Source organism: Primulina eburnea, chromosome 14 (genome assembly GCF_022965805.1).
Source record: "Primulina eburnea isolate SZY01 chromosome 14, ASM2296580v1, whole genome shotgun sequence".
Lineage (NCBI taxonomy): Eukaryota > Viridiplantae > Streptophyta > Magnoliopsida > Lamiales > Gesneriaceae > Primulina > Primulina eburnea.
In genome coordinates, this window is record NC_133114.1 from 1,676,519 (window position 1) to 1,690,683 (window position 14,165).

A 14,165-nucleotide genomic window follows, 5' to 3' on the forward strand; every position below is an offset into this window, starting at 1 on the left:
TTTTACCTTATTTTAATTAATGTTATTCACTAAAAAAAGAACTGAAATGATAAAAAAAATCCAATCAGAACTTCAGTTCGTTTGAGTTAGATTCAAGTTCGAATCACTATATTTTAGGCTTGAACTGTTGAACATGGTTCGAACAATTTTTTACACTTACCTCAACCCATTTGAGCTGGTCAAACAAGCCAAATTGAGCACAAACAAGGCATAAAGATCAAAATTGAATCTATTAAACAAAACAATCACATTATCGTCATCGAAAGGTACAATTTTTTCAACATGGTTCAAATATCTAAGTATAAAGACAACAACATTACTACAATCACCATAACGTAACCAAGTAGTACCCTCCTTGGTTGGAACTTCATTGGTTGCCCAAAGCAAGATCATGCCAAGTATCTGTCTCAACTTGTTGAGTCTCCTGATCTAAGAACCAATCAAATACAACATACACAAAAGTAAATCAATCTTGGATATCACATAAACGAAGATCAAGTACAAACAAAATATTATGTAAGAATAAAGTGATGGCGTGAGAAAAACATTATATTATTCACTTAAAGAAAACATAAATTTGCATGCAGGTATGAAGAGTTCAAAGATTGGCATTTTATTCCCAAGTCCCCCTCGAATTCGGAATTTTCCCCAGATTAAATCTTCATCATTTGTAAGAAGAAAAAAAGGAAAATGATATATTTCCGCGTTAACATTCAAGAAAAGGAAATCCAATGCAAGAATTTGGATTGTAACAAGACAAAAGTACACCTAATTTGTGTTAGACATTCACACTTTAATCATATAATCAGTCATGCCACAGAACTACAAAACCATGGTAAAAACAGCAGAGGCTATATAGCTAGGATGATAAACCTGCAATAAAAACTACAGCGTTATTCAGAAGTAACTCAAAACAAACAACAGACAATGATTTGTGAGCCAAATTCTCAATTATGACTAAGGTCAATATAACTTTAACAATAACTAACTTAACCAACGAATTTCCGAATAAAAAAGCATCTACTACTCAAGGATGTGCCCACATAAAATTCAAATTAGATGTGTGACAATAATGCTTTAGTTTTGGGCTCAAGCTGATCTAAATCAAATTGAATAAACTAACAATTACCTGTTTTTTTTCAGTCGTTCGATTATATTATAAGTATACCAAGGTCACCAACCATAAAACTTAAAGCCAGATAGTTGGCTCAATTTCCTCCTTGGACGTACTTTCACTAAAGGATATTGGTTTATGATTTAACTCAATGCCCTAACGAAAGATGCTCTCAACATCCTCTTTGAATCTTTCTTCAGATAAAAAACCAGACTGAACTGTGGCATTTAAGCTGACAAGAAATAAGAACAGTGACAAAAAAATGGTGTTATTTGAAAAATACACAAATACTATTCACTACTTGAAGCCTTGAACTCGTTCTAGTCATCCTACATTTCAAGCCCTTTTCGAAATGATCCGACCACCAACCATTCCATGTGACTTCCATCATCCTTTCATAGAGTCTATCCCGAATAAACTATACTAGAAACATGTTGAAAAATGCAATTTCAATGGCAAAAAACCGATTCAAGGACATATATTTCAAATGATAGTGATTTCCCTGGTAATATTAGCATCATTTCAAGGAAATTTATTCAAAATTTGAAAACGAACATACTCGAATCCTCAGTATCATCGGTCCTCGAAGCAAGTATTGGAGGCAGAGGAAGATCTGAATAGACAAAGGAATCGAAAAAATCAAAAAATCCTTCATTAAATTAATACTCAAAAGGGTATGACATTTTAAACAACAAAATTTAAAATTTATCCTAACCCAAGTTCCCATAGAAGAATTACTATCATCAGGCAGAGTGTCTCTCATCCACTCCTCATCCACAATATCAATCAGGACTCCCAAGCTTAGTTCTGCCATTGTATGCTTCTTCCGTCGGAAACGAACAACCGATAGCTTAAAATTCACAGTTGACGTCCCAATCCACCTAAAGAAAGATATTAATCCAAAGGTTCAACGACAAAATCAATTGATGTAGAATGTAATGGAGCGTAAAATTCCTCATCTCACCGTCGATACTTCGATTGAATGCAGAGAAATCAAACTCGCCTAAATGTTTGGAAGTTAGTGTAGCATTGGGTTGGGCTTTATGGGTTTCGGGCTTTCTTCTGACGGACATTTTATTCAATTATTCGGACAAAATGAGGGATATTTAAGGACCTTTTTTTCTAGAGTTCAACTCATATTTACTTTATATTTTTGTAAAGTAAATTTTTTCTAAAATTTTAATATGTCACAAGGCATATAAAAATATTTTTTTATAAAATTTTAATATGTTGACGGTAAAATTCTATAAAAACATAAAACTTTAATTGATTTTTAACGACTTTTTTACATTATTCATATCCTCTCAAAAGACGCCGTCATTGCCACGGAATACGCTCCGGAGAGGGGTTATGCCGGAAAAATTATGACGCCTAAATCGTTCGTCAGTGCAGATATGTACCTTCATTATGCTCGGCATATATGCAGTTCAGCTCTCTGTATAGCATATCAGCAAGGATAATATTGCCTCGTCAGACCAAACCAAATGTATAACTTTTGATATCATGAATTGGTGTCAAATGTAGAAAAAAAGAAGAAGAAGAGGGAGTGAACCAATAAAATGAAAAATCAAGGAAGCACCAGCCAAAATCTAAATCAAGGAAACAATTATCAAGAAAATCAAAAGAACAATCCTCCTCCACCACCACCACCTCCTTTGATATTTCACATCCAACTGATTACAACAACAATGGAATAAGTGTTGGCACAAACAAGAGAAAACAAACCGCCCAAAATCCTCCCCTGAACTGAAACGAAGTCACAGAATATATGAGAAGACTGTGATAAGAGTTTCATCGTGTGCGCGATCCTCGGGGAGGCCCTCCTCCTCCGCCCCCTCGAGTTGTTCGTTTCTCAGCAGGTCCTAGCTACCGAGCTCCCCCAACACTTTAGGTTTCCTAATATAGGGGAGTAGAATGGAAAAAGAGATCTAGAAAAGCACATTTCCTAATTTGAGAATGATGTCCTGTTACACAAGTATGTTGACCCCATCAAGTGTCGGATCTTTCTCAACACTTTGGCAGGAGCAGCACAACAGTGGTTAACCTGATCGAATCAGGAAGAATCCAAACATTCCAAGACTTCAGCAAAATCTTTCTGCACAGATTCTCAAGCAAAGAAGAAGCCGCTGACCGCTTTGAGTCTATTCGGCATGATACAAGAAGAGAAAGAAAATTTGAGGGATTATATATTATGGATTCAATGCTAGTGTTGTCGAAGTCCCTTTCACGACCCCATATTTACTAATTAGCACACTCATTCAGGGCGTAAAACTTGAAGATATTTTTAAGTCAATGGTGACCGGACATTCCACGACTAGTAGAATCTTTCTGCACATATTCGCAAGCAACAAGAAGCAGCCACTGACCACTTTGAGTCTATTCTGCATGAGACAACAAGAGAAAGAAATCTTGATGGATTATATTCACATATTCAATCCTATGGTGGTCGAAGTCCCTTCCACGACCCCAAATTTACTGATTAGCACTTTCATCCAAGGATTAAGACCTGGGGATATTTTTAAGTCACTGGTGAAAGAGCCACCTATCAATTTCGAAGACTTATTAACAAAAGCTGAAAAATACATCAACATGAATGAGGCCCAGACTTATAAAGTATCTTGGATATTTTTTTATTCTAGTTGCTCAGTTAATGTTTTATTCAAATATGTTATGAACCAAATGGACTTGGGAGAATACAAGATGGAACCGTAGCCAGTGCCTTGTTTGGATTCACGAGGCATGATGTTAATATGTGGGATCGATAAATCTGCCTCTCTCTAGGAGGATGAGATACAAGGAAGACCCGAATTGTAAGTTTTATTGTTGTGAAAACACCTTCTTCTTATAATGTCATACTTGGCCATGGTCACTTTTATGACAATAGCTTCTGCACTTCACCAAAAGCAAACTTTCCGGTTGGAAGAGTAGTGGGAAAAGTTAGGGGTGATCAGAAAATGGATCGGAAGTGCTCTAGCCTACACAACGAGAATATGACCATTTAAATTTAATCGGGGAGGTTGCCCGAGTTACCACTAAAGAAGATTTTGAGAAATTTTTCATAATTCCCCCATCCAATGCGGTCAGGATTTTTAAAACTCTAGTCGAGCCACTCCAGGGTCGGCTACTCAAATGTTTGGAGAAAAATAAAGACACCTTTTTTTTTTCTGGTCGGCCTTCGATCTTATGGGGGTCGTACTATAAATCATGTAACACATACTGAATGTGTTGGGTAATTGCCAACCAATGGTCCAAAATAAAATATACTTTGGAGCAGGAAAGACGTAGTTATATGAGAACAAGTAGAGGAACTACTGAAGGCCGGACACATTCAAGAGGTGTGATTTCCAAGCTGGCTATCTAATATTTTCTGGTACCTAAATCTTTGACAAAGTGGAGGATGTGTGTAGATTTTCAGGACCTCAACTGTGCTTGTCCCAAGGACTATCATCCCCTTCCTCGAATCGACCAGCTAGTTGACTCTACTACGAGACATGAGCTCTTGTGTTTCTTAGAGTCTTACTAAGGATACTGTCAAATACCTAAAATAACCGTCGCTACATTAGCGACGTTTTTAAAATAACTGTCGGCTGTCGCTAAATTAGCGACGGTTTTTTGAAAATACGTCGCTAATTTGTTTTTTTTTTTTATTTTTTTTAAATTAAAAAAAGTGTTGTTTTATTTTTTATTGGTACATATTTTGAAAATTAATCTACTCAACTCATCAAATTTGTAAATAATCTATGAAAAACAATATAATTGAAAAAACCAAAGTTAACATTTTCTTCAATAGTATCAAAAAAATCCGGAAATGTAGTTTGAGCAATTGGTGGTGCAACACGAAACGAAGATGATGAAGGAACTTCCATATTAAGATTAGGATATGACGGATTAATGTATTCCTCTCCATGAAAAAACCAATTGTAGTAACCCGGTACAAATCCATAACGACCGAGATGTATATTGACGGTATCTTCATCTAAATATATTTTGTTCTGACATTTTTTTCAATTGCAAGGACAACGAATATTTTCATTTAATAAACACTCAGGATGACTAAATGCAAATGTTACAAACGACTCTACACCAACACAATATTCAGCCGTTAGAAATCCATTCTCCAAACAACGATACATCAAATTTCTATTGTTATCTATTTTATCCTACAAAAGAATAAATTAGATGTATTTCACTTAATCGCTACCATTTACTCATTAACTAAAATTAAAATTCCACAACATAAGTAAATAAATTTAATGTTGATAATTGATATAAACTAAATTATATAATATTTTAATAAAAATTTAAACATTTAATATATATTATTTAATTTCTAAATAAAATGCAATAAAAACAAATTAAATTATGTATAAATCTATATAAAAAAAAAAACTTACAATCTGATCGTAGAAGACGCCGAAGCATTGTGCACGTGCAAAAAAATCAGGTGGAAAACGACCTGCACTACAAGCTAACAAAATTCATGATATATACCAACACTCAAGAAATTAATTTCCAAGAATTGAAATGCAAAAACCTTACCCCAAATTGAAACTAAAATCAAAAAATTAAACGCAAGTGTGAAGTGGTGTGGAGGGAAATGGTCGGGAAATGTTAGTATTTATAGAAACTTTGCGACAGTTTTGAATCAAATAGCGACGGTTTAAGCAAAACTGTCGCCGATCTGATTTGGCGACGGTTTTTTCTTACATCGTCGCTATATTCAGCAACGATTTTAATAAAAATCGTCGCTACGAAAAATATTGCGACAATTTTAATACAACCGTCGCTACGTGTAGCAACGGTTTAACAAATATTGTCGCCAATTTGCAACGGTTATAAACAACCGTCGCTAATTAGCGACAATTATGATTTAAGCGACGGTTTTATTACGTAGCGACAGTTTTATTAAAACCGTCTCAATTTTTTAAATAGCGACGGTTTGTTTAAAACTGTCGCTATGAGAAATCGTCGCGAATACAATTTTTTTTTTTTTTTTAGTGTGCCATCATTATTGTTTTATATAGCTTAGTCTTTATTTTCTTTAGCTGGCTTAGAAAGAATCAACGAAACATTAGCTTACTTCCCCAAGGACTTTAGTACGTTGTACGAAGCAACCCATAGCTTCCCATCTACGAAGGCCGGTGGATTTCACTTAGGTCGACTGGTTAAAGTTTACAATTTAAAAAAAAAAATGTTTGACTCCATGTGTTAGTTACTATCAGACAGACCAACAATTTCAAATGAATAGGCCCTACTCGTTTTTTGACTTTCTTGTTCATGGATCTAGATTTCATATGGTGTAGGCTTATTTGATTGCAATATCCATGCTAATTGAGTTTTAACATTATAGCCATTTTTTAGCCTTGTCATTATTTTTTTATTGTTTTAGAGTATCGTTTGAAGTTGACTTGTCATTTTTTTGTTTCACTACTTATGACTTCTTTATGTCTAGCACAGCACAATCTTGTTTTGATCCGTTCATAGACAACGGGTTTACTGTAAGAAGTCATAGAACATCCATTTACTGGCGTTTCGTTGTAAGTAAGTCGTTTCCGGCACGAGAACTTCATCTGCTGTGGATTCAGAGCTTTTAGCCATAAAGGGCTATAAACTACTGCACAAAATTTCATCTTGTACAATAAAAATTGAAGAAAAGATAAGAGTGAAAGGACTTAACCGTATGAGGAACTAATGCAGAAAGAAAGAAATAGATAAATAAAGCGTCTCTCCTCACTTTGTGTCCCTGTATATAATAAGTTTGTCAAATTATTAAAATGGTGAGATTATATTGCTAGCTCACCATTATTCGTTAATTAATAAGATGAGGGAGAGAAACATTAATTAAAAATCATTTGACTTTCTCAATGTGATGGAGGTGGAAATTACATGGATTCTTTGATAATTATAAAGATGCCTGATGTCTAAAATTGTAGTGACCCGTTCCAGAATCACCTACTAAGCAAGAACTAAGCATGCAATTAACCTAATTAACAATAATCAGAGATAACAGCGGAAAAGTCAACAAAATAATGGTTATACAACCCAATCGAAGTCTAGAATAACTCAAAATAAAATATCCAATACAACCATATCGAATCAAAACAATACCGATAAACTAAACCAACCAGCTACTCAACGTCCTCCTCCTGCTCCTCCTGAGCTGTCCAACCTGAGGCCTGCCCCGTGGGAATGGGGTGTCCAAGAATAAACAAAACCGAGGACGTGAGCGATAAGAACGCCCAGTACAAAAGTATGAGTATACAGACCTATATGAAATGCACATGCTATGATCATGATACCGGGGTAGTCAAGAAACAGGAGTCACAAAGGAAAGGATCTCAACAATGCTCAGTCTAGAGGCGCCAAGTGGATAGTGCCGCGCGGTACACCTCTGGGTCACTGCATCCACTACAAGACGGACGTGGACCTAAAATGTCCCGGACCACCGAAGCCCTCCCGACCCGTCGGCCACTGTGTACTCTCGGTGTCCATGCGTCCACAAGACAGGGCTGAGCGGCCCCAAGATATAGCTTATCTCGAAAGAGATACAGCTCAACAGTAAAGGCTATCTCGAAGGAGATACGGCTCAACATGATATGCAATATGCATCATAACTCGTGACATAATAGCATGCATCATATGACATATAACAATGCAGCAAATACTCATGCAACACATATAAGAATGTATACTCAACCAGGATATCTCGGATAGTACTTTCGTACCTCTATCACAGCAAGCCTAGCCTTACGCAACACCGCTAATCAGGTCTAGAACAAGCCTACGCATCAAAAGCATACTCAATCAATACTACCATGCTCGACTAGCAAAACCAGTACTCCCTAGTACTACCAAAGGTTTAGGTTTTACCTTCGTCCGTCGACAGCCCTTTGATGTCGATTGCCTTGAAACTCAGGCGCCGCTACGCTACTACTCCTGGCAGCTCTTGGCTATCGCTCGAACAACAACTAGCCCTAGAATCCTTCCAAAACTCTCAAAGAGGAGACTTAACTCAAGGAATGGCAAGTCACAAATGAGAAATCCGAGCACTATTTATAGGCCATGTTCGGATCCTCCGAACATCACTTCGGAACGTCCGAACGCTACGTGTCCATTGGCTCTTGACAGCTCATGATCGGATCCTCCGATCATACACTTCGGATCGTCCGATCATGCACGTGTCCATCGACTCTTGACACCTCATGTTCGGATCCACCGAACTCACTTCGGACCTTCCGAACACTTCGGTGCTTCCGAACCATCTTCGGACCTTCCGATCATGATTAATCACCATTAGTCCGTTGATTACCCAATTCGGCATTCGGGCTACTACAAAAATGAACATAAAAAAAAGCTTATTTTTTACTAAAATATTCTTACTAAAAACAAAAACTTGTGAGACGGTGTCACGGGTCGTATTTTGTGAGACAGATCTCTATTTGGGTCATCCATGAAAAAGTATTACTTTTTAAGCTAAGAGTACTACTTTTTATTGTGAATATGGATAGGGTTGACATGTCTCACAGATTAGGATCCGGCGTGGACTTAGCTGTTCTATCCGATTTATTTTATTGAATGCAAAACGTGTTGGTACGTGATAAATATTCTTATGACAGAGCTTAGGTATCGATATTTGGTACAAACAATATAATTGCGTTGACTTTAATAAAAAACATTAAATCATAATTTGATTATGGCTGACTTACATGGGAGCACTTGACGTTTGGGGAGTCAACTGGCCATAAGGAGACACTTGAATGCAAATAAGTATAATCAGGTTGACAATCTGTAATTACTCAAATAACTCAATGGAACGTTAAAAAAAATAATATAAAAAATTAACAATAATTATAACCGAATTGAAAGGGGATTGTTTTTGCTAGATTTTTCCTGTGTTTTTATCTGACATACTTTGCCAAATAGAGCTTTTGACATTTGATACAGCAAGACGTGGATATTATGTAGGTTTCACTTACCAGAGTACATTTTCAGCTTTATTTGTAATTTTATTTTATTGAACACCAGTAACTCGTACACCAAAGAGTAAGATTATTCACACACAAAAATAACGATTCCTTTGGTTGGCTGTAAGTGCTTTATTCATAAAAGTGGTAAATCTCGTTTAACTGCTGTTGATACTAATTATAATTGTTGGAATCTTTCTACGATATTCATTTCTTGGCAAAGCTTATCATGTGTTCTATCAATTGACAAATTTGTGCATGTTGTATTGCACTATGTTTCTTCTTATATTGACTACTGGCCATATGTGGTAATTTTATTCTTTAAGATTTTGTGCTGCTCATGTTACTAATAAGTAACAATGCTAAGAAAAATAATTGTGATACTTCAAATGAGTCTAGGGAGTTGATGGGAACATAATTTTCAAGATTTTCATTATTTGCCTTACGGACTTTTTACATGGATCTGACTAATCAAACAGCAAAGGGACATAAAAAGAATATTGCTAACTATGTAATTCATAGATCTATGCCTATCCTCAAGTCTCTCGTCCTCGATCTGAAAGAATGTCGCTTAAACCTTCGCCGCGTCCTTCAAAATCGGTGGTATCTATCGAAAAGTTTTGCACAAATTAGCTTTTGTGTGCTGTTTCCCATCAGAAGTGCTCTCTAGTTGGTACATTCCACCTCCTGAGACTGAGCTTTACTTGTGCACTTTGTTGATGCTCGATCATATACAATTAATGTGCATCCCGTGTACATTAACATGGACTCCATGATCCAATAGAATAGAATGTAACTTTTTGGTTCTATGTTTTGGTGAAATGATGTTCTTTGTATGCTTGGGTAAATAGTAATGGGCTTCTGTTATCAATTCCTATATTTTGAGTGAGAGTTTGATTGGCAATCCATTCTGGGGAAGAGCAAAAGGTCCATACTGGATTCCATTTTGTGGGCCAATCATAGACCACCTGCAAGAATCAAGATCGAAAGATTGGAACCAACTCAATGATTTAGAAGATAATTATATGACATGCTATTTTTAGGAACGAAATTCCCACCACATATGAAAAGGAGAAATCCTACTCTATGCTCACAGTCTTGATATGGTTGAATTTCAGCCAACATATAGAACTGGTGCGTACAAGATATTTCCAATCAGAATTGATATATAGCATATTTGTGGTTTTCAAACATGCACCGGTCTTGAGGTTACAACAAAAGCGGGACAGGTTCGAAGTTTCTGTTTGGAAGTTGATTTTTGATTAGATGTTGGATTTTATGAAATTGATTTTAAGGCTGTCTCACCTGTACTTGGTACTGAGATGGTGTACAAGGACCAAAATCTCTAGCTTGGCCAACTCATTTCCAGGACATGAGTGGGTGCCATTGCCAAACGGCATGAAACTATTGGGTTTTGGAGGTGCCTGTATCGTTGAAAGTATGGGCAATTAGATCATGGAAGATGAGAATATACTAAGATTCGATGACACCACATTTTACAAAAATCAACGATACTTTGTGTGTATGATATTTACCTCGAATCTTGAAGGATCAAACTTCTCCGGGTCAGAGAAATTCTCTGGGCTGTGATGTATGTTCCTAAAAAGTGGCAACACTTTCCACCCTTTTGGAATGATATAGCCTACAAAAAAATTCAAAGAAGAAAATGGTCAGAACATACATTCAAGAATATTATAGATATAAAACAAAAGGGTGCCCATCAAATTGGCCGGTCAGATTAGGGGATCTGTTTATCAAAACACACTTAGATTTAAGTTCCATTCTCCTCATGTTTTAGAGAAATATTTCATTTCAACTTTACTCACCATTAAACTCGACATCTTCAACAGCTTCTCTGAATGTAAAAGATAAAATAGAGGCAACTCTAAGTGTTTCTTGGATGACCCTCGTAGTGATTGGCATTTTCTTGGTGTCTGCCCACTTCAAAACCTTCTCTTCTCCACACTCTTCTTTGTACTTCTTTATAGCCTCTTGCTCTTCCTGTAAAGTCAAGAAACATGCAGGGAATGAAACAAGTTTTTTCTTAACATTTGATCAGATTATGCATCTTGAATCCTATGATGAAACCATCGTTAAAAGAACTGGTATTTTTTCCTGTTATGGAATCTTACCGTAACAGCTTGGAGAACACTGGGATTTTCGGCAAGGTACTTAATAATCCATGTTAGAACACTAGCAGTGGTGTCACGGGCAGCAAAGATTACACCGATGATATTGTCTGCAATTTGCTCATCAGTTAGTCCTTCTGTCTCCCCCATGAATGATCCGAGTAAATCCGTGTGATTATGTTTCATTTGTCTCCTAAGCGACAGAATTTTGGCCAAGATCTGTGCCAATTCCTTTCTAGCTTTCATTGCATTGTGAAAAAGTGTTCCAGGAACATTGATTGGCATCGAATTGTATCCCTTTTCAAGAATGTAATAACACCTCTTTAGATCTTCTCTGTACAATACTTCGTCTTTTCCAAAGATTGACAATAATGCCACATTGAATGTGTACTGAAACAATCAATTGAAAATTATCAGTATCAAGATTTCAAGTTGTTTAGTAGTAGAAACAGGGGAATTTTTTTTTTTGTGTCATTGTTTTCGTTCAGTGTTTATTTTGAAAGTGTAACATACTGTTTTCATTTCTTGATAAGTTGTTATCAATTTTCCTTCCCACGACTTGAGTGAACTAATGGCTAATGATTCGATATCTGGCATGATATTCTTGATTGCTTCAGGCATGAATGCGCGGAGGACGAGTTTTCTAATCTTCGTGTGGTACTCTCCTTGATGGAAGAATATGGCCTGTTTGCCTAACATTCTCTCCTTGCTGGCTGGAAATGTGGGCTTAAAGAGGTGAGCTTTGGAAACTAATACAACTTTCGCTGCTTCTGGACTTGCAATCATCACACACTGACATCCCAGGATGTGAGTCTTGAATATTGAACCGTACCTATAAAAAAATCAAATCAAGTAGCCATATCAGAAAATATTCAACCTTAAAAAAGTGTGATTTTCTAATTTCTTAGTGGTGGCATAACGAGTTCTTGAATTCGAGCTCCACCGAGGGTCTGAAAACAGGATGGACCCTCTGAACTCAGGAACTTCGAACTCAGGAACTTCGGGGGGGGGGGGGTGGGGGGGGATGATTAGGCCGAGAAAGGAATTTGAATTTTAAAACAAACAACTTGTAATCAATTTTTCAGCTTGACAAGGGACGACCTACCCCCCCCCCCCCCTTGTTCCAGTTGGATCCATCTCTTGCTAGAAGGAAATTGAACTTACTTCTTGACCTTCGACGCAAAGAAAACATTTGGGTTTTGTGAGTATAATTGGAAGGTTTCACCAATGTAAGGCCAACCCATTGTTCCTGGTGGAAGTGGCAATTGAACATGTCCAATTTTCAGGAGTTTGAAGATGTAATTTAGGACATAGAACAAGAAAACCAAGACTAGCATCAAGAAACACAAGGAAAGAGATTCCATTTATTTGCTTGTGCTGCTACGGCTTCCTAAATACTGGTAGAAGTACAGCAGTAAGAAATTGGCGATCTTTTCCTTGGTTTCAGGTCGAGGCAAATGAAATAAAGATGGTTATTCTGTGGAGAAATGGAGTGTGTTTAAGGGGTATTTATAGGCCCGTACCATATGGAATCTGCTCCAGCTCATGAATTGGTAAGAGTAGAGAGAGGACACATGAAGAGAGATTATAGGCATGCATACGATGAGAGATAAAGGTGGACACGTGTCATATCGAGTTCGCAAAGAGAGAGGGTATGTTGGGGAGTTATTGGTTGACAATGAATGCTTCATCGGTCATGAAAGAGAGGTGGGAGGAAACCACCCTTTTTTTTAAGGATCTCACAAAATAGTGGGAAGAGTCGTAGCTTCCGTACAATATTATAAACTTTGGGTTAGTATTTACTTCCTGTTAAATTGAATATTAAAAATATCTGTTTATGTTTATTAATCTTAACACATACATGTTGGGGAAAATCCATAAACCGCAGAATCCATCACGTTAAATCATTAAGAATTTGACTGAAAACTTAAGCGGAAGCGTACCTGAAGCCATAATTCTGAATTGTTTAGAACGTGTCTTGATCTTCCAGATCTACGCGCTCTTTCCTTGAGAGAATCCTTTAGTTTTCTCTTCAGAACTATTTTCTTAATGGGGGAGAGAATAGTGAAAGTGATAACGCGAGATCTGGGGACCATGACCCTTATTTATAGATAATATCTTCTGATATTTCCGTTTTAACCCATCATAAAAACAGAAATTACACTTTTGTCTCTACACATTAAAGACCCACAACCCATTAGATACATTAAAGCCCAATAACCCGAAACATTAATTTGATCACTTTATTTTTGGGCTTAACTTAATAGACAACCCACACACATAATTATTCACATATAAGCCCATATAAATAAAATTGATCTAACAATCTCCCACTTGGGCTATATGTGCAACCTTATAATTATGTTTGTGGAAATAACCTTATGAGCTCAAAATTGTTGTCATTCCGAAATGTATCTATAACCAATCCGGTCCATCAATCACATCAACATAGGATCAAAGCAGTCTTCGCTACACTCAAGGTAACTCGACCCATCAATGGTCACATATGCCAACACAACTGAATGACATGGATCATGAAGTGGATGTGTAGCATGGAAATTTCATGCAATGTGACCGTAACATGCCTATTTCCAACTGGTCCTCCCTTTAACCTTATTGAGATCAAACTTTAAATCATAATCAGAGTGTGACTTAACTTGAAATTTATTTCTGCAGAAAATAAGTTTACATAACTGTAACTGAAAATGTCTACAACTGAAAAGCATTTAAAATAACAAACTCCCACTAAAACTGAATTTCCTCAATTGACATAACACCCATACTAGCAGTGTGCTCATGAAACTGTTTGGGTGGTAGTCCCTTAGTAAGCGGATCCGCAACCATGGAGTTTGTACCGATATGCTCAATAGACAACTTTCCACTCTGAATTCTTTCTTTAACAACCAGAAACTTGATGTCAATATGTTTTGACTTCGTCGAGCTCCTGTTGTTATTGGA

At 36.7% G+C, this 14,165-nt stretch overlaps 2 protein-coding genes across 5 annotated transcripts; both read right to left on the minus strand.

Annotated features, from left to right (window-relative positions):
• Positions 1-211: 211 nt before the first annotated feature.
• LOC140812251 (anaphase-promoting complex subunit 13-like) lies at positions 212-5,703 on the minus strand. Of its 4 annotated transcripts, none has more exons than XM_073170477.1 (5): positions 5,654-5,703; positions 5,509-5,582; positions 1,853-1,995; positions 1,674-1,727; positions 212-429 (listed from the first exon to the last, which is right to left on the minus strand). In XM_073170477.1, exons 3-5 carry the CDS (start codon positions 1,926-1,928, stop codon positions 368-370), a joined length of 192 nt encoding a protein of 63 aa, XP_073026578.1. In that variant the 5' UTR covers positions 1,929-1,995; positions 5,509-5,582; positions 5,654-5,703; the 3' UTR covers positions 212-367. The 4 variants fall into 4 exon arrangements, with proteins under 4 accessions (XP_073026578.1, XP_073026580.1, XP_073026579.1 ...); XM_073170479.1 differs by having other exon boundaries at positions 5,509-5,570; positions 5,654-5,696; XM_073170478.1 differs by having other exon boundaries at positions 5,509-5,575; positions 5,654-5,689.
• A 3,778-nt stretch (positions 5,704-9,481) lies between these two features.
• LOC140811535 (abscisic acid 8'-hydroxylase CYP707A2-like) lies at positions 9,482-12,933 on the minus strand. The gene is made up of 7 exons (XM_073169473.1): positions 12,372-12,933; positions 11,721-12,039; positions 11,211-11,597; positions 10,905-11,079; positions 10,614-10,720; positions 10,384-10,502; positions 9,482-10,046 (listed from the first exon to the last, which is right to left on the minus strand). Exons 1-7 carry the CDS (start codon positions 12,569-12,571, stop codon positions 9,953-9,955), a joined length of 1,401 nt encoding a protein of 466 aa, XP_073025574.1. The 5' UTR covers positions 12,572-12,933; the 3' UTR covers positions 9,482-9,952.
• Between the last annotated feature and the right edge of the window lie 1,232 nt (positions 12,934-14,165).

Bases quoted from the DNA above. Each gene is read 5' to 3' on its own strand.
- LOC140812251 (XM_073170477.1), bottom strand. From the start codon at position 1,928: ATGGCAGAACTAAGCTTGGGAGTCCTGATTGATATTGTGGATGAGGAG. The intron at 1,728-1,852 runs GTAATTCTTCTA...TTGTCTATTCAG, and splicing joins AGACACTCTGCCTGATGATA to ATCTTCCTCTGCCTCCAATA. The intron at 430-1,673 runs GTATGTTCGTTT...ATTGGTTCTTAG, and splicing joins CGATGATACTGAGGATTCGA to ATCAGGAGACTCAACAAGTT.
- LOC140811535 (XM_073169473.1), bottom strand. From the start codon at position 12,571: ATGGAATCTCTTTCCTTGTGTTTCTTGATGCTAGTCTTGGTTTTCTTG. The intron at 11,080-11,210 runs GTAAGATTCCAT...TTGACTTTACAG, and splicing joins GTGTTCTCCAAGCTGTTACG to GAAGAGCAAGAGGCTATAAA. The intron at 10,721-10,904 runs GTGAGTAAAGTT...ATTTTTTTGTAG, and splicing joins TGAAGATGTCGAGTTTAATG to GCTATATCATTCCAAAAGGG.